This window comes from Zosterops lateralis (assembly GCF_965231275.1).
Source record: "Zosterops lateralis genome assembly, chromosome: 16".
NCBI lineage: Eukaryota > Metazoa > Chordata > Aves > Passeriformes > Zosteropidae > Zosterops > Zosterops lateralis.
The window spans coordinates 7,699,267-7,717,159 of NC_139776.1; the positions used below are offsets into that span (position 1 = coordinate 7,699,267).

General features: G+C 56.8%; 1 protein-coding gene across 4 annotated transcripts; it reads right to left on the reverse strand.

Moving 5' to 3' along the window:
- Positions 1 to 212: 212 nt before the first annotated feature.
- Positions 213 to 17,490, reverse strand: BCL2L1 (BCL2 like 1). 4 transcript variants are annotated; one of them, XM_083873491.1, is made up of 3 exons: positions 17,382 to 17,490; positions 15,737 to 16,402; positions 213 to 701 (listed from the first exon to the last, which is right to left on the reverse strand). In XM_083873491.1, the coding sequence occupies exons 2-3, from the start codon at positions 16,289 to 16,291 to the stop codon at positions 564 to 566; spliced, it is 693 nt and encodes a 230-aa protein (XP_083729617.1). In that variant the 5' UTR covers positions 16,292 to 16,402; positions 17,382 to 17,490; the 3' UTR covers positions 213 to 563. The 4 variants fall into 4 exon arrangements, with proteins under 4 accessions (XP_083729617.1, XP_083729618.1, XP_083729616.1 ...); XM_083873492.1 differs by lacking the exon at positions 17,382 to 17,490 and adding an exon at positions 17,000 to 17,137; XM_083873490.1 differs by lacking the exon at positions 17,382 to 17,490 and adding an exon at positions 16,645 to 16,958 and having other exon boundaries at positions 15,737 to 16,397.
- Positions 17,491 to 17,893: the final 403 nt, after the last annotated feature.

A 17,893-nucleotide genomic window follows, 5' to 3' on the forward strand; every position in this document is an offset into this window, starting at 1 on the left:
TGCCTCTTCCTCCTGCTCCCCCTGCCACAGGGATGAACTCTGACTGGAGAAGCAAGGACAGGATAGGGATGCTGCAGGGAAGCTCCATCCTGCTAGGCAGCCTGCCTCTTCCTGGTGCCTGAGCGTGCCAGAGACGGGGGCATGGAGCCTGACCCTTGCTCTGGCTGGGGAACTTTATATTAGTGACACATCTACACACACGCACGCACTCACACATGCAAAAATAAGTCTGTTTATTCTCTTCCAAATTATCTGGAGAACCCTGCAGGGCTGGGACACCTTCTAGCCTGTGCCCCCCCCAGCTGCCTGGATCTCCCAGCGCTGGGAGCCGGCGGCCGAAGTGCTGCATTGGCCTCAGCGCCTTTAAAACACAACGGAACAGTAAATAAGACGGGCTACAATAGAAGGAGCTGGTGGCACGAGGGAGAAAACTCCCCGGAGCAGGGTGCTCGGCCGGGATGGAGGGGCTGCCCCCTGTGCCGGTGGTGGTGCTCGGGAGCGGAGTGTAGTGGATGTGGCGGTGAAGGCGCGGCCGTCCTGGCTGCGGGGGGCTCGGTGGCGCCTCACTTGCGGCTCAGCAGGGATCCCAGCAGAAGCACTCCGGCCACCGTCGCCCCGGTCAGGAGCCATTTGTTGAAGGTCTCCTGGCCTTTTCTCACCTCGGCAGCAGCATCGTTCCCATAGAGGTCCACAAAGCGCTCCTGGGGAAAGAGGAGGGTGGTGAGCACAGGGGTGTGAGTGGAGCGCAGAGGGAAGGGCTGGCAGGAAAGCGGTGGTGGGGACCGGGCTGATGACAGATGCCTTGTGCTTCCTCGCTCTGAATCATGCACACAGGGCAAGGGGAGAAGCACAGTCATGAGAGAAGAGGATGCCAGAAAGGATTTGTGAGGAGAACACCACGCGGGCAGGGCAGGGGATGCATCACGTGCTCTTGGCTCTCTAAAATTAGCATCCAAGTGTGATAGAAATCATTGCAGTGAGAACCCACTGGGCTCCATTCCCTGGCTAAGGCCTGCAGAAGCAGCAGCAGAGCTGGTGCCCATGGCTACGGGATTCCACACTGTGCATCCCCTCAGCGATTTTGTGTCCACAGTGGAGCATCCCACCTTCCATTCCCACATCCTGGCCCTCACAGGTTACTCCACAACACAAGCTGGATTTCATGAATCCCTGTGGCAAAGGCAGACATTGGGTCGCCAAGCTACTGCCTTCCCACGGCTTCAGGAGAGCAGGCCAAGCACGAGGCTTGGCCAGGAATGCAGTCACTCCGGCCCGGCTCGTCCAAGCCGGCTGCCTCCAGCCCTTCATCTCCAGCAGCAGCAGGAGCTGGGAAGATCTCAGCCCATCATAGGGAGAGCTGTTGGGGTCCCTGAGCTGCACACAGCAGGGCAGGAGGGGTCCCTGGGCAGGCAGCAGGGTAAACACGTGACCCAGGATCTCTCAGGTTTATCAGGGCTGAGCAGGAGGTGCAGGGCTGGACGGAGGGGAAGCTTTGAGCTCCAGGCTCAGGGATTGCCAGCAGCTCAGCGTCAGCAGGGGCTTGATGCTGTCGCACCTTGAGCCCATCTTCCCAGTAAGATCCCCTGTTCCCTGATAAGTGAATGCAGTTCCAGTAACTCGCTGCTCTGGGAAAGCAGAGATAAGCCCGGCTGACGCTGTCACGCCTCACCACGGCCTCTCTGCAGGCAGGGGGAGCATTCCTGCCTGCCTGGCCTGCCAGCACTCTGCCTCCCACACCTGCCCACAGCCTGCAGCCTCAGGACTACAGGATTTTGGTGCCCAGGTCATGGCTGGCATCCAGGTGCCTCTCTTCCATGGAACATGGTGCCAAGTCTCCCAGCTCCCACCAAACAGCCCCAGGATGGTCACAGCTTGTGGAGTATCTCCTCACCTTGCCACATACCTATGACCAAGTTCACACACAGTTTTTCAAAGCAGGGTGTGCAGCAGGCCAGCATGCTTACTCCCAGAGAGCTGGGCTGTGTCCCTCTCCATGGCCACAGGGCTCCCCACCACAGGGGATCCAGTCCTTGATAAGCTGTGCACCTCAGCACCCAGCTCTGCCACCAAAGCTCTTCTCCATCCCCACCAGACACCTCCCACAGCTGCCTATGACACCCCATGACCGTGAGGAGGTAGTCACAGACCCAAGGGCAGTGTTGGGACACAGGGACTTTGCTAACTCACGCTGGGGCATGTCACTGCTGCCACCTCACTTAGAGTCCTCTTCGGGGATATGACAGTCATCCCCGTGACTTCCACCACCTACACAGAGTGGCAGAAGGCAGCTCACTTCCCACCATGCCTGCCAGCTGGCACGGGATCTGTGGAGGTGCTGTACTGTGTCCTGGCCCTGCAGGAATGAGCAGGATGGAGCTCACAGGCAGGTGCTGTCCAGGGAGAAAGGAGAGGGCTGCTGCCTGCTGCCAGTCCACTCACCCAGGCAACACTGAGTGATGTGCTGCAGGAGGGGGACAGGAGTAGAGCCCAAACCCAAGGAGATATTTTAAATTCTGGCACAGGAAATCCCTCTGCTGATAGGTGGTGATGAGCACGGAGCTGTGGCAGGCCATGGCAGTGGCAGCAAACTGAGAGCAGGCTGGAGGGATGGAGGGCACAGGGAACTGGGGCAGAAGGTTCAAAAAACCCCACCCCTACAACATTTGTGTCTGGGGAGATTTATGTTGGATGTTAGAAAAAGGTTCTTCACCAGGAGGCTGGTTGGGCACTGAAACTGGCTCCCCAGGGCAGTGGTCAAGCCTGAACCAGAGTTCAAGGAGTGTTTGGACCACACTCTCAGGCACATGGTGGGATTGCTGGGCTGTCCTGTGCAGGGCCAGGAGTTGGACTTGATGATCCTTGTGGGCCTCTTCCAATTCAGCATATGTTTTGATCTCTCTGTGTAGGAGCCCCCACTTCAGGGATGGTCCTTCCCTTGGACACACATCCCAGCCACTTGCTCTGAGGCTGGGAGGAACAACCTGAGGCTGCAGAATGCTCAGGTGGAGGAAGGCGGCTGCATCCTTGTGATGTATTCCCCAGAAAATCTGATTTCCTCAGGGATTCAGTAGGAACTGCCCCACTGAGAGTCCCACACATCTCCACAGGCTCCTCCTGACCCACAGCAGGGACGTCCCCACTGTGGCCAGGAAGGCTGCAGTGGTGAACAGGGCCACACATCTACCCAGCCTCTCCGTGGGGCAGGCACCAGGAGAGGCCCCCCTCGGCAGGGCAGGGAGCCAAGAAGGGCTGGCAGCCGGTTCTCCATGCTGCTTTTTCCATGGCATGTGCTGCCGAGCTTGGGGAAAGGCAGTTCCAAGAAGCCCTTGCTTCCAAGAAAAGGAAGTGTTTGCTGAGGGAGAGATAAATGGCGCACAGTGAATGCAGAGCTATCGGGTGCTACAGGCAGAGAGCACAGCCAGAGCCCGGCACAGGCAGGGAGGGGACGTGAGTCCCTCTCCTTCCCTTGGGAAGGGAGCAGCAGCTGCTGGAGCCACAGCTGGGGGCTGTAGGGGACCCAAGGAGAGTTCCTTGCCCTTCCCTGAGGAAACCACCCCTAGGAGCTGTGATAGCTCAGTCTCTGCACAACTTTGATCCCAGATGTGTCCCCTGGGAACCAGATCCCAGGCCAAAGGGAGTGGGAAAACAGGCAGGAGCGTCCTCCCTGCCCATGCTGGGGGCGGGTTGAAGGTTAGGGAAAAGCAGCTTGCTCTGTTCCCACACCATCCTGGGCCTCAGCCGCTCTGCACCTGAAGCCCAGCACTCCAAGGATTGATCCCGACCTCTCTGTCCTGGTGTTTGGATCTCAGGCTTGCCCGGACACGTCCAGATATTTCTGGCCTCCCCCAGTCACCTTTATCTGTGAGGAAATATTTGGAATTCCTGAGTTGATCACAAGGACTGTGGTAGCAACAGCACGTCAGTGTCTCAATCCGTGGGCCTGTTCCATCTGAGAGAACAGGCTGTTCCATCAGAACGCCCGTCACATCCCCTTCCCCACCCCGGGTGACTGACACCGCCGAGAGGAGGATGCTCTGGAGCAGGCAATGAGGAAGCACAGATCTTATTCCTATGCAAGAGGCAATCCCCTGCCTTTGCCTCTCCTCCCCAGAGCTGGGGAAGGAATCCACATTTTCTTGTAGGAGGCTAAAACACCACTTGCTGGAGGAGCTGGGGCAGGGGGTGCTTCCTTCCTGCTGCACATGCTGCTTGCAGGAGGCAGAGAATCTGGAGAATCAGGCTCCACCACCCCCCAGAGCTGGGGCAGGGAGGTTCTGCAGTGCCAAAAGTTCTCTCGACACTCACAGAGCCCCAAACTGGAGCCCAGCACTGTGGGGGGTGCAGTAACCATTTAAACACTGCCCAGTGCCCACACATAACCCTGTGGCAAAAAGGCAAGTGGAGCAGGTCTGACCTAAAGTGCTCTGTCTGAGGTGGGAGAGCAGACTAAAGAAGTATGACTTCTGGCTGAGACACTACTCACATCCTGGCCTGGGAAGGGGAACACCCCAAGTCTGAGTCCCTCCTTTGGTTTGTTGGTTTCATTCACCAGTGCTGCCCACACACGAGAGGGAACAGTTGCTGGATCCCATTCAGGCTGAGCAGAGCAGGTTCCTCTTTCAAGATAAGCCCCAGCACTTGGGGAAAGAGGATTCAGTGGCACTGAGCCATGAGGGCAGGTGAAGGAAGCAGATGTGGGCAATAAACTCCCATCTGGCCTCTGGTGAGGCAGGAAAGCAGAGAGGGGAGGGCTCTGGTAGTTTGGGGCTCAAAGCTTGCCCTGCACAAGGGGGTGAGGGGTATGGAGGTCACTGAGATACCAGGACAAAGCTCTGAAAACCAGCAGAGAAGAGCCAGGCTCTACTAAGAGTATTCAGGTGAACTCAGTCAAACTTTGACATGGAGACTTGGGCTCCAGCAGGAGTTTTGGAGCTTCCCCACGACTCCAATATCCAGCCAGCCCAGGGAGACAGACACCCCCAGCCCCCAGCTCAGCATGCACAACAGCCTTTCCAACCCAAGGATCCTGAAGTGCTTTATCAAAAATGAGCTAGTTCCCCACAGCCTCCCTTGAGAAAAGTCAGCGCTGTTCCCAAATGGATCGACAGAGCCATGGGGAGGTTAAGTGCCTTTCCCAGAGCTGTGTGCGAGCCAGCAGCATGAGCCACAGCATCTGACTCCCAACCCAGGCATTCTCATCACGAGGCAATGTTTCCCTTGAAAACAAGGCTGTTTCTGTTTTACCTTCACCGTAAGTACAGCTGTGTTCCTGCTCAGAGGTCTAACAGCAACCACCGGCCGGGAGCAGAGTCATCTGGATGACCAGACATTTGTTAATGAGATGCTGGGAACAGTTCTGTGCTGAGCAGCAAGACAAGGAGGGAAAAAAGAAAGGCAGCAGCTCAGCACAGATCACAACAAAGCCCTGCATCGACAGCAACCTGCTCCCAGAGCCCCTTTGGGCTGCCAGCTCACCACATGGGGCTGGCATATGTGAACCTGGAGGTGAAACACAGGGGGGGAAAGGCAGCTGAGAGCTTTAAGAATAAAAGAAAACATAAGTCTTCCCAAAGGCATTGGGAATCCTGTAAACACAGCTCTGTGGGTCCCTTTGCGATATGAATGGAAGAGACATCCTAGAGGTTCTCCCTCTGCCCTGCTCCCCCTGATGCTGTATCCATGTGTGGCCCCCACCACTCTCAGCCCTGAAAGGCGGGCAGCAGGGACAGTGTGACCGCAGAGGTCACAGAACTGCCCGCAGTGCTGGGCAGTGGAGGTCAAGGGGAGCACCTGACTCAGGAGCATGGCAAGGGAACCTGCCATCCAAGGCGGGTCTGACCATCTCCATAGAAACACAGATCTTAGAATGGTTAGAGGGGATCTTAAAAATCATCTAGTTCCAATCCCCCTTCCATGGGCAGAGAAAATCTGCAGCTTCACCCCACTGGTCCCCACCAGGAACCCCAGGCAGGCTCACAATGGGGTGGGGAAGGGGCTCTGGGACACAGAGAGAGGAAGGGGCTCTGGGGACAGCAGCTGCAGGTGCAAATACTCCAGAGACTCAGCTCTAACTGTTATGCAAATGGTGACCTCCAGGGAAGCAGCTGCTGATCTCCATGACAATGGCAGGGAATGCCACCCACCCACCGCCTCTCCTGCCTTTCCTGCCCTTGGAGCTGGTGCTGGGGTGTTGTGGACCCTGGGGTGCTGTCCCTGCCCAAATCTCAGGGCAGTCATTGAAACCTTCGACTGGGAAGGAGGCAGCCATAAATTCAAAAGAGTCAATTAAATAAGAATATCCCCTCTTCTTTCTCTTCTCACTCAGGCTTTGCTGTGGGGCTGCAGTGTAGGGGGACCGGCAGGGAGGCTGTCCCTTGGGCCAAAGCCCAACAGACCTGCGGGGCTCCAGCCTAGCCCAGGCCAGAGCCAGCTCTTTTCTAACCAGAAACAAACCCTCACTAGCACATTCCAGCCCTAATCCTTGCCACGGCAGCCTTCTGTCAAACTGGTTTCATCACCGGCTCCAGGGAACCTGCAATAACCCCACACCATTCAGCACAATTTCAGCGTTTTCCAAATACATGAAAGAGGCTACGGTGACAGCTGTAACCCCCGTCCCTGCCCCGGGAGACTGCTGTGCACAGCACGAGATGGAGAGCAGGGAATTGCACTCTCCGTTCCAGAAATCTGCTGAAACATTCATGTGTATTAAAGCCGGAGACGATGTGAATGACTAATCCACTTGCATCCATCTTTCATCAGTGTTCCTCCCAGAGCTAACCAGGCTGAGGGCTCCCGAAGGTGCAGCAGCCCTGGCCGGCACCGGGCCCGCTGGGCAGGGCAGGCCAGGATGGCAGGAGACACGGCTCTGCTACAAAGGCACAGCGAAGAACACATTGGCTGAGCCGGATCCACTCAAGAGATTAGCACCTGCTGGGAATGGGATTGTTTTCCAAAGGGCATTAAGTGGAATAGTCCGAGGAAAGACGGTCTCTCTGATGCTTCTCCCCACCGGACAGATGGTGTCTGAGCCCCGCAGCAGAGCAGCCTTTGTGCGAGGGGCGCGCTCGGGGGGCAGGGAAGGCTCCTGCTTTCATGTCCCGGTTATCTGCTGCCCGCGGGGCTGCAGAGCACAGGGCCGTGGCCAGCTCGCTGTGCCGCACGGCACCTCAGCAGGGCCACCGGCACCCGGGGAACAGAGCTCAATTTTCACCTTGTCATTGCTCTTCCTGGACGTCAGAGCTCCTGTGCAATCGTGCCCTTGTGTAACCGTGGGGAAACCTGTGCCGGGGAGATGTGCCATGCTCACGTGTGCCCGGCTGCTGAGCCACGTTCCCTCCTGCCAGGGGATGAGTGGGCGATGCTGACAGCTCTTTCTGGTCCTCACCCTCACTGTGAGCCTCATCAAATCCACCCCATAGGGAATGCTGGTGTTACCAGGGCTCAAGGGAGCCAGGCTGGGTGCAGGGATGGTCCCCAGAGTGGATGGATCCTGGGCAAGAACTGCCTGGTTCTCCTGCCTCAGCCACTCATCCACCAGCATCTTGGAGGAGCGACAGCCAAGCTGTGTTAGCACTTCCCACTTCAGCCCTGGAACCTCACGAGGCTGCTCTAATTCTTACATGCCTCTTGAATGAAAAAGGGGAAAGGGTGGAGGTGCAGGAAGAGGAGGAAGATGTGCTCATTCTGTTTTCACTTCCTGTTAGCTCCATGAAATCTCAAATTATTCAAACCACAAAGTCCCTTTTAGCAAAATCCTTGCTGACTTGAGGGCAGGAAACACAGTAGGCAGCTGATGCAGCAAACACGAGAAAGAGCAGTGCAGCATGAGAAGGAGACTTTGTGCTCTGCCCTGGGCTCCTCCATGCATGTTGCTGCATGAAATAATCACTGGCTGGTGCACTGGAAGCTTCTAAATGAGGTCAGTTGCTCTATTAAAAGACATTAGCTCTCCAGCAAGTTTAATACACTGGTGAGCCGCACAAGTATAGGATTGGAGGCACTTGCAACACTCCATGATGGCTGATTTACAGGTAGCAACACCTCATTTTCTCCATATGTAAGTCATATGTCACCCAGGCACTACTCAGGGCCACACACACACACCCAGCCCAAACCCTGAGCCAGCTCACCACGAGTCACACACAGAGAGTAACGCCACGTACTGCCACCAGACGTGCTCCCTGCACAACACTGGTAGTGTCCCCAGCCTTCCTCAGCCTCAGTGGTGGCACAAACCAGGGAGATGGGCAGATGGGACTGGTGCTGTTCAGAGAAGCAATGCAGACAGCTGTCCTGCTCCACCTGATCATAGCACGAGCTGCATTCAAACCAAATGAGCTCCATGCCAGCCTAGAACTCTTCTCAGCTTCACAAAGAGCCCTTCATCCTCCAAAGAAACCCCTTCCATGCTCCTTCAGGAAGCAGCCTGAGAGAGCTCCCTTTCGAGTCCTACCCCAAGAGCCAGGCCACTGCACAGCTCTGACCATAGGCCCCTTGCACAGTCCCAGCATGAGCAGCTCCAGCTTCTGCTCCAAGCCCAGCCTGCTGCCAGCTTGTCATGTTTTGGAGTATTTGATTCCATTCTTAAGAGCACCTGTCTGGCAGCAGTAGGAACCAGGTAGGGAGAACCTGCCTGCTCTTTGTTCTTGGCCAGGCAGAGCACGGAGCAGGACACCTGCCTCTGTTTCCCTCTGAGCTCAGGTGCAGGGCTGTGAGCCAGGGAACTCTGGGTCCCTCCTAGATCAGGAACGGGGGCTGAAAGGCTGAGCCCAGCCCTGCTCCCACTGGAGGCTCCTCATCTCCAGGGCTCATCTCCCCAAGCAGGATACTGATGCCAGGAGCTAGCTACTAATTGGATCTACTTAAATCAGCAGCTACGTCTGCAGACACAGCTGAAACACAAGCTTGAGCAGGAAGGAGGATAATGCAATAAATTCAAACAGCTCTCCCCAAGGGAATAGCACAACCCCCTGAAACTTCCCTCTTTGCAGATACAGCCCATTACCCTTCCCTGGGCATGCTGTGCCAGTGCAGAGGCAAGCAGCAGTCGAAAAAGTAACCAGCCCAAAGCCCCCTGAAACACCAAGCTCCCCCAGCTTCCTGCTCCCAGCAGCGGAGGGAAGGCAGACCAGTTACAACACAACATTCAAACAGTCCCTGTGGCCACGGGAGCCTCTCTGGTTAACGCTCCCAATCCCGCTCCTCCCTCCCTCCCTCCCTCCCTCTCCACCCCGGAGGCAGGCAGCAGCGCTGAGTGCACTGGGTTTCCCATTAAAGAGATCCTGAGAGACAGCACTGGGCTGGTACACGTGAGCACGTGTCCGAGGGAAGACACGGGCGGCTGGAGAGATGCGGGCTGCACCGAGCTGCAGCGGGCGTTCCCGCCTGCAGGCAGTCCTTCCCAGCACTGCTCAGCCCTCTGATTCTTTTTTTGCTAACTAAATTAAACATGAGGATAAAATAAGCAAAATACCTAAAAATAAAAAATAAACCGAGCATTTCTACCGAGCACAACTAGGTCACAGCTCCCCAGCATGTGAGTTGTGGCAGCTACGGCTCAGCCCCTTGAGCCTCCCGGGTTCAAAACTGATATCTCTCTTAAAAGGCTGCTCCCGAAACCCACACCTGCTCTCCGGTGAGCCCAGCTGGAGCCATCTGCTAACGGCTCTGCCTCCCAGCAGCCCTTGGCACCCTCGTTCCGCTGGGCTGTTCTGCTGCGGTAGAGTAACCCTTCTCCCCACCTGACCATGATGGGTGCCAGCCCGTGCCCTGAGCCTGCCCCACGGCCTCCCTCCATGGGTGCACTGCGAGAGAAGCTCCCCCACGCCCCTGGAATGCATGTGCCCTAACTTGAGCTCTTGGCATCTCAAGGATGATTAGGAGCAGGACTTCAGAGAGATCTTGCACCAAGAAACCCTCTGCACATCCTTCCAGTTGAGGAGCAGGGAGGAGGAAGTTTCCCTGTTCAAGGTCAGGGCAGTAAAGCAAGGAGGTGCTCTGGCACTGAGGGACTCTGCTTCCCTTTGATGCCCTCCTCTCTGTGCATTAATCTTTAGTGGCTCAGAACAATAGTGTTTAAGGGCAACATCCCTCCCTTGCGGGAGGGTGGAGCAGGAGAGTGGAGGGTGGAGGAGAGTGGCTGTTCTCCTGCCACCACAAGGCAGAGCTACCCCCAGTGAATACCTTCGCTCTGAATCAGCAGGTAGGTCAACATCCCGGCTGCTCTGGGGACCCCAGAGGGGACAGAGCAGCTGCCCCCAGCCCCCTTCTGCTCCCACAGCAGAAGCCACCATTAATCCCTCACCCCTTGGTTCAGCAGGTCTGCAACACTTCTACAACTGATATCCATCCCTTCCCTTCCCCCAGCTCCTCCTGGGAATACTCCGGCTTTACAGCTAGTGGGGAAAGAGCTGCTAGAGAAATACTCCTTGTAATGTCAAGATGGGACTGTGCTTACAGCCGCCAGCTGCTTGGTAAAAACCAAAGGAAACCAAACCTTCTCAGCTTCAGCTCAGAGCACCACACCACCATTCAGCTGCATTCAGTGTGTGCTGCAGGCGTGTTGCTGCTCCCAGGGGGAAACCATGTATACAAACCATACCGGAGCTCCACGGAAATCAGGCACAGCACCCAGACACACACAGTATAAGCTGCAGCTTCCACTGGGGAAAAGAGAGCTCCCACCCACCCCTTCTGCTGTGCTGGGACACCCCACTGCTGCTGAGGCAGGGAGAGACCCCGGGCAGCGCTCCAGGGACCCGGCTCCAGCATCAGAGAGGAACAGGATGAGCAGGCGGAATGACATTACTGAGAGCAGCTGTGAACACAGAGCAGCAAGAAACAGTTTGTTAATTATTTCACAGGTCTTTTTTTAAATGACACTCAGCTCTTCGGATTAAAGAGCCTCAGAGTGCTTTACGAATCAGAGTTGCCAGTGGCTCCCCTGGGAGCAAAGGAAACGCTATCCCTTTCGCTCAAAGACCCCGGGGTTAAGTGGGCTGCTCTGAGCCACAGCCAGCCAAGGGCAGGAGTTTGGCTTTCCAGGCGCCTGCTGTAATCACAGATCTAAGGAACGTAATCAAACTGCACCACACACCGAGAGGCAGCAAGGAAAACAGGCAGGGCCCCAAAGAAGGAGAACAAGTAAAGGGGGTAAAGAGTAAAGCTCTGAAATCAGCCTCTGCATTGCTCTTGGTCTAGCGGCAGGAATGCTGCTGTGGGCCGGGCAGGAAGCTGCAGTGGAAGTCATTCCAATGGCATTTCCTGGAGAGCACTGCAGAAAAGCCTCCCAGGTCGAAGGCTGGGTGAGGAGCTGCCAGGGATCTGCACACTGAGCCCAGATCTCCAGCAGTCAGTGAGGATACAGCTACCTGGGCTGGTTGCTCCAGGCAGGACAGCCTCAGCCAGGACACTGCTGGCAGCTCCCACAACCAGGGAGGAATACTTAGAACTGAGAAGGGACATGGGGAACCCCACTGGCAGGAGGACAGTATTTTTTTCACCCCATGCAGGTGATGACAGCGGGGCCATCGTCTCAGCTGCAAGGGATCAAGGCTGTAAAATAATTACCGAGGACAAAGTGCAAAGCCACAGTACAGCTGAGCACCACAGACCAGGTTGCTCAGAGCTCCTTCCAACCTGACCATGAACACCTCCAGGGATGGGAGAGCCACAGCTTCTCTGGGCAACCTGTGCCAGTGTCTCATAGACCTCACAGGGCAGAGAATTCCCTAATATATCCAATCTACTTTACCCTCTGTCAGTGAAGAGGAATTCCCCCTTGTCCTGTCACTCCATGCCCTCGTCCAAAGTCCCCCTCCAGCTCAGCTGGAGCCTCTTCAGGCACTGGCAGGGAGCTCTCTCTTCTCCAGGATGAACAACCCCAATTCACTCAGCCTGAGATGAAGCCATAGGATTCATTGTCAAGACCATAAAGCCTGGCCTTAGCTATGCTCAGTCATTTCCACTGAGTCACTTCTGCTGCACGTTGACCACCACGTGGAATGGATGGCTGTCATCTCAAACAGGATTAGAAATGCTGGGGCATCCCCAAAACCCAACCTGTAACACTCAGAAGGGCAGAACTCTGGCAAACCACACTCCCAGGAAATGTGGTAGCGGCAGGGACAGCTTGTGCATGATTACCTGGGACACAAGGCACAAGGCCAAAAAGCATTTCCAAAGAGCTGAGAATCAAAGTCTAACTCTCAACCTGAAACCACTGAGGAGCCTGGAGCCAGAGCACAGGACGAAATCCCAGCTGTGTGCTGTCATATGACACAGGCTGAGTCATTTCCTACTATTCAGAAAAAAAAATTTAAAAGATAAAAATGAGCTTGCTATATTGACATCTTCAAAGGGTTTTCCCCAAAGAGAATCATAAGCTTCTAGTCCACTGCAGGGTGACACAACACATGTCCCAGCACAGCAAGTCCTGTGTGGTCAGGGTCAACTGAGAACCCAGGAAGCACTGACCCAGAAGCAGTTCATTCTCCATCAGCCTAGTACAGTTTGTTGGGATTCATGTATCACATACTGGTGCTAAAGATCCTATTTGCTTTCAGTTCTAACCTGACACAGCTCCTTCATGTTGGTCCCCACCATATGCCCCATAAACCTCTTGATACTATATCCACAGATCCAACTCCAAGCTCATCCAGAAAACCCTCCTTAAAATCCCACTCTGAATGTGGATTTAGCCTTGAAGGAAAAGCTGTCATGCACTGGAGGGTCACAGCCAGGCAGGAACCACTGCTCACTTTCCTTTCTCAAACAGATTAAGCACGGTCAGTACATCTCTGCCTGCCAGGCTCTCTCCCGTTTACCCTGCGCTTCCCTCTCCTTCCTTCCCACTCACCAGATTTCTCCCTCCACGACTCCCAATCCCCACTGCCATCACCATTTCAACTTCACAGCTAGTGGGACCTGGTCCTGGTCAAAGCAACTGCCCCAGGAAAGCCTCTTTTTTGGATGTGATGGCTTGCCAAGGCAGCAGCTCTCTTCTGGCTGGTTATTAAATGTTCCCCTTGGGTTGTTCTTGTTTGTTTGTTTTCCCAGTGCCAGATTGCAGAGCGGAGGGCAAACCAAGGCAGAGCCAGTAAATGTGACAAAACACTCCTATGTTAACGTTATGAAGCAAGATTTACTATTTCCCCTTGCCTCAAAACTCGATTTCTCAAGAGAACTGCTACAGCCCAGCACACAGCAGCCTCCAAAGGCACCTGCACCCCGTCACCCTCTTATGCTGCCTTTGTTCCACTGGTGGAGAATGAAACAGAGCTTCCTACACAACTGAGCTGTGCAGCACTTTTATGGAGCCATGCTCCTTCCCTCTTTCAGAGGGGCTTTCCAGGAAGAGAAGTGCTGCAGTGCTCCAAAACACAAACCACCTGGGCCCTGCCAAGCAGGCCTGCCAGAACTTGCATCTCTCTCACCAGGACCTGCCTGCTGCACCTCTCGGGAGTGCTTTGTTTGAATGGGACAGGCTATAACAGCTCCAATGCACCAAACAGACTCCCTGTGCAAATAGGGCGGCAGGAGAGGGACAGGCTCCATCACAGCCAGGGCAGGGTGGCACTCCTCTTGCAGGGAGAGCTGGCAGAAAGCCAGCAGCTTTCTCCCTGCAGCTGGAATCGCGCGAGAGCAAAGGAAAGCAAAGCATCCCCATGCACGCCCCACACGTCAGGCCTCAGGAGCTCTTATGGCCTCTGTCCCTTGGTGTGGAGTGGCATGGCTGCCTCCAGGAAGGGACACGATGAAAGCTGAGAGTGGAAGAAAGCTACAGCCAAGATGTCAAATGACTACTCAGGGTTTGCAACAGGCTGGCAGCACCAACACTACCCAGCGCTGGTATTTTGGTGGCTGGTGATGTGGACTCCCCACACTCTGTCCTTCACCACCCTGCCTGGCTTCCATTCAGCTCCCAGCACAGCCCAGGCAGCGGCACAACCTGGGCAGGGAAGTTAAAAGCCGGTTCAAGGTTAGAACAAGAGAGCAAGGCGGTCCCTGAGTGAGAACCGGCGCTTTTCAAAGCGAGAGCCGGTGGGCGGGTCAGATAGAGAGGAGTCCTGACCCTTCCGCAATCTGTTGAACAAATATTTGTTCCAAACAATTAATTTAGAGACAGACACAAAAAAATTGAAGAGTCTGAATCGTGATGGTTGGGGGTGGGGAACAGAGGGAGGAGGTGTTTCATTCCCCTCATGCAGGGACCAGTGATTTTCCACCAGTGATTTAATCTAAATCCCCCAGAGAGTTCATTTACAAAAAATCAGATTGCATTATCGCCTAGGTCTCCAGGATACAGCCCAATCCGTCACTAACAGCAACAGCCACACTAGCTTGGAAACCTCAGTTTGATCACTTAATTCCAAGACTAATCTGTGGTTCTAAAAGCCAAAAGCAGAGGAAGGGGGAAAGAACTCTGCATTTGGCCAGGGTTATCTGCAGGATGAGAGAGCTAATGGGCCACATACAGCCAGATGAAATGGCCAGCAGATCCCGGGTTATTAATCGAAACCAAGCTCCTCTTCTTGCCTGAGCAGCCCCACCCAGGCAGTGCCCCAGGGCGGTCACATTCCTGGAATTCCTTCACCCTTCCTGAACCAGCTCCCTCTCCCTGGGCGCACCAGCTCCCCTTCTTCTCCGGGGTCCCCAGCGTTGCTGGCCAGGCACAGAGAGCTCAAAAGAATCTCTTCTCTGTCAGGAGGGTGCAGAGCACAACGCTGGGTTTAAAGGCTCCTGTCCCCTTCCCAAAATGCTGGGCTCTGCCGATGGACTGTGAGCTGAAGGGGGCTGAGAGGCCTCAGCTCCCAGCAATGAGGCAATTCCCCACTGTTTAGATGCCAATGCTGACAGCATGAACTCTTTCCAGTGGGAACCAGTAAAGGTTACAGCAGCAGGGAATCACTAAGATGCAGAAGCCAAATGAAAACTCAGACATCTGTAGGTCATATACCTCCCGCCGGCAGTCCCAGGCTGCACCGCACAGCCGGACCCGGCATTTCAAGAATGCTTCCTGAAGAAATGCTTATTCATGTTAATACCTCACCACTGAGAGCTCCCAGGGTTTGCTGCTGGGGCAGCTGGGAGCACTGCTCCCTGCCAAGGGAAAAGCAGCTGCGGGCTCAGCAGCTCCCCAGCACAGAGGTTGCCTCTACCTCAGCTCTGGCTCCCACCACACCAGCTCAGACAGTCTCAGAAGCCCACCCACCCAGCGGGATCTGCTGTGGGATTCACTTCACCATGAGCAAGGCAAGTGCTGTTTCCAGAATGAAGAAGTAGCTGTTACCTCTGCAAACCACCAGCCAGCCCACCATAGCACTGCCTTGGAGAGGAGGAAGCTCCACTCCCTGCTGTTAATGACACCGGGAATATGCCCCAGAGGCAGGGCTCTGCTTGAAGAACAAGCTTGGATGACATTAGATTTCCAAAGGCTCATGGAAAAATAGGTCTTTTACATAACATCCAGGGAGAAGGAGAGAAAGCAGGGATGGAGAAAAACATATCTGGGCACAAACTGTTTCTGTCAACACGGTAGACTGACCCTCTTGGGACAGAGTGTTAAAAGCACAGAGGGCAAGACCACACAGCCCTTTATGCTCCCTGCAAGGGGTAGGACAAGCTCTAGCACAAACATTGCAGAGAGCTGCGCGCCGGTTTGACCGGCCCCACTGCCAGCGTGGAGTGAGGGAGGGCACGGGCAGCCACCCCCACCGCAGAGAGGTGCTCTTACCCATCCGCCATTCTCCTGGATCCAGGGGTCTAAGTGGTCGGTCAAGTACGTGGTCATCCAAGACACGATGCGTTTCACCAATACCCGCATCTCCTTAACAACGCTCTCCACGCACAAGGCTCCTCCGAAGGAGAAGAAAGCCACGATGCGGCCCCAGTTCACTCCATCGCGGAACAGTTCGTTCACTACCTGCTCAAAGCTCTGATACGCTGTGCTGGGAGTGATGTGGAGCTGGGAAGTGAGGTCGCTGAACGCCCGCCGGTACCTCAGCTCAAACTCATCCCCCGCCTCTCTCAGCGCCTGCCTCACGTCGGCCGCTCGACGGATCTCGTGGACTTCGAGGCTGCTCTGGTGCACGGTGGCTCCGTTCACTATGTGGCTGGTCGGCGCGTGCCAGGAGGGGCTCCCGTTGAGGACGCCGTCCACCTCGTCCTCCTCCCCTGCAAAGTCAGTCCTGTTCTCATCTTCCTCCTCCAGCTGACTCCAGCTGTATCCTTTCTGTGAGAGCTTGTAGGAAACAAAGTCAATCACTAACTCCCGGTTACTGCTGTACATTTTCACACCTGGGACGCCCTCAATGAGTCCATGGTCCGGAGCACAAGCAGATCAACGCTTAGCAGGTTCTGACTCCGCTCCTCTTCTTCGAGACCGATGGAAACATCTGACCTTAGCACAGAGGAGGAGAGAGGCACCGAAACGGTTAATGCCACAGCTCTTAGATGCACCCGCGCCATTACCACCGATAGCTTATCATTATACTGAGATCACCCCGCAGCTCTACGCCGAGGCTCAGGGCCACCAGATTGAAGCCGCACAGAGAACCGACCACAACACCCCCCCCTTCCCCGGAAACCAGTCTCGAGCCCCGGGGACCCCCAGGCTCGCTCCGAGCAGACCCCAGATCTCACCGGGTGCGGGCTGCGCCTGGCAGGCCGGCTGCGGGCCGGGGCGGAGGCGGTTCTCGTTCTGCTGAAGCTTCGGGTCGGCCCGGACCGCGACAGCACCGCCCCCGCCTCGCCCCGCCCGTTAAAGGGCCCGGCGCGCCCGCCCCCTCCGCCGGCGTTACCCAACGGCTGCGGCGGCGGCAGCGGGCGGGCAGCGCCGGCCACGGATCACGGCAGCCCCAGAGGGGCTCGGTGTGACGGGAACCGCAGGCCCCGCCGCTCCGAGGCCCCTCACTCCCCGCAGGCGGAGAAAATAAACCTCTCAAAACCGGCGAGCGCCCGCCACCGGAGGTGCCGCCTCACGGCCCTGAGTCCTTACGGGAGCGATTCCAGACCCAGTTAGCGGCGAGCTGCCGCTGGGGCCGGGACGGTGACACGCCGGGCAGCGGCAGGAGGGAGCGCCGCAGGGGTAGCCGGTCCTCCCGGCCACCGGGCTGCCCTCCACCACCGGACCGCTGCCCCAGAGCCCCGAGCCACCCCCGTCCCCAGTCACCGGATCGCCCCCCCCGGTCCCCGCACGGCCCCACCGGTCGCCGTACCTGGGGGGCGGGGCCGCGCACGAGGACCGACACGGCGCCCTCGAGGACGACACGCCAGCCAATCAGCGGCCAGGACAGCGCCGAGGGGCGGGGGCCCGGCAGCGCCCTCTCCCTTTGGCTGAGCCGCGCGTCACTCAAGATTTACCCTACCCCGCCCCTCACCTCACCGCCCGACAGAGGGTCCGTGTCCTTCCCGGCTCTGCCGCGCGGGCCCGGCTGGCAGCGACGGCGGAGGTCGCCGGGAGCCCCGCCGGGCCTCGGCCCGCTCAGCAGTCCCGGGGCTCCTTCCACATCGCCGCCGAACGGCGGGGGGGTGCGGTAGGGTGGCAGGGGGCAGCAACGGGGCGGTGCGCGTGCGCACGGCGCCTCGAGGATGGGCGAGAAGCGTCGGTTGGACGGCGCGGGGGCACAGTGCGCATGCGCTCTGCCGGCTGTGCCGGTGCGCAAGCGCGAGGGTGACGGGCAGAGGGCGGAGTTCTGGCGCCCCCTGGCGGTCGCGGTGGGGTGAGCTCCGGCCTCCGCTCTCGCCGCGCCCTGCGGGCTCTGCCCTGCCGCTGGCACCGCCGCCGGCCCTTCACAGCAGTCCGGGAGCAACATGGGGTGCTTTGTGTCTCCACACTGCTCAAGGAACCCGTGGCGGGGCTGTGAGGGGAGGTTTGTGCAGGCAGTGCTAG

What these genes read in the sequence shown, in the direction of transcription:
- BCL2L1 (XM_083873491.1), bottom strand. Translation starts at nt 16,291, where the DNA reads ATGTACAGCAGTAACCGGGAGTTAGTGATTGACTTTGTTTCCTACAAG. An exon ending in TCCAGGAGAATGGCGGATGG is followed by an intron (nt 702 to 15,736) that starts GTAAGAGCACCT and finishes CTCTTTCCCCAG; the next exon opens with GAGCGCTTTGTGGACCTCTA.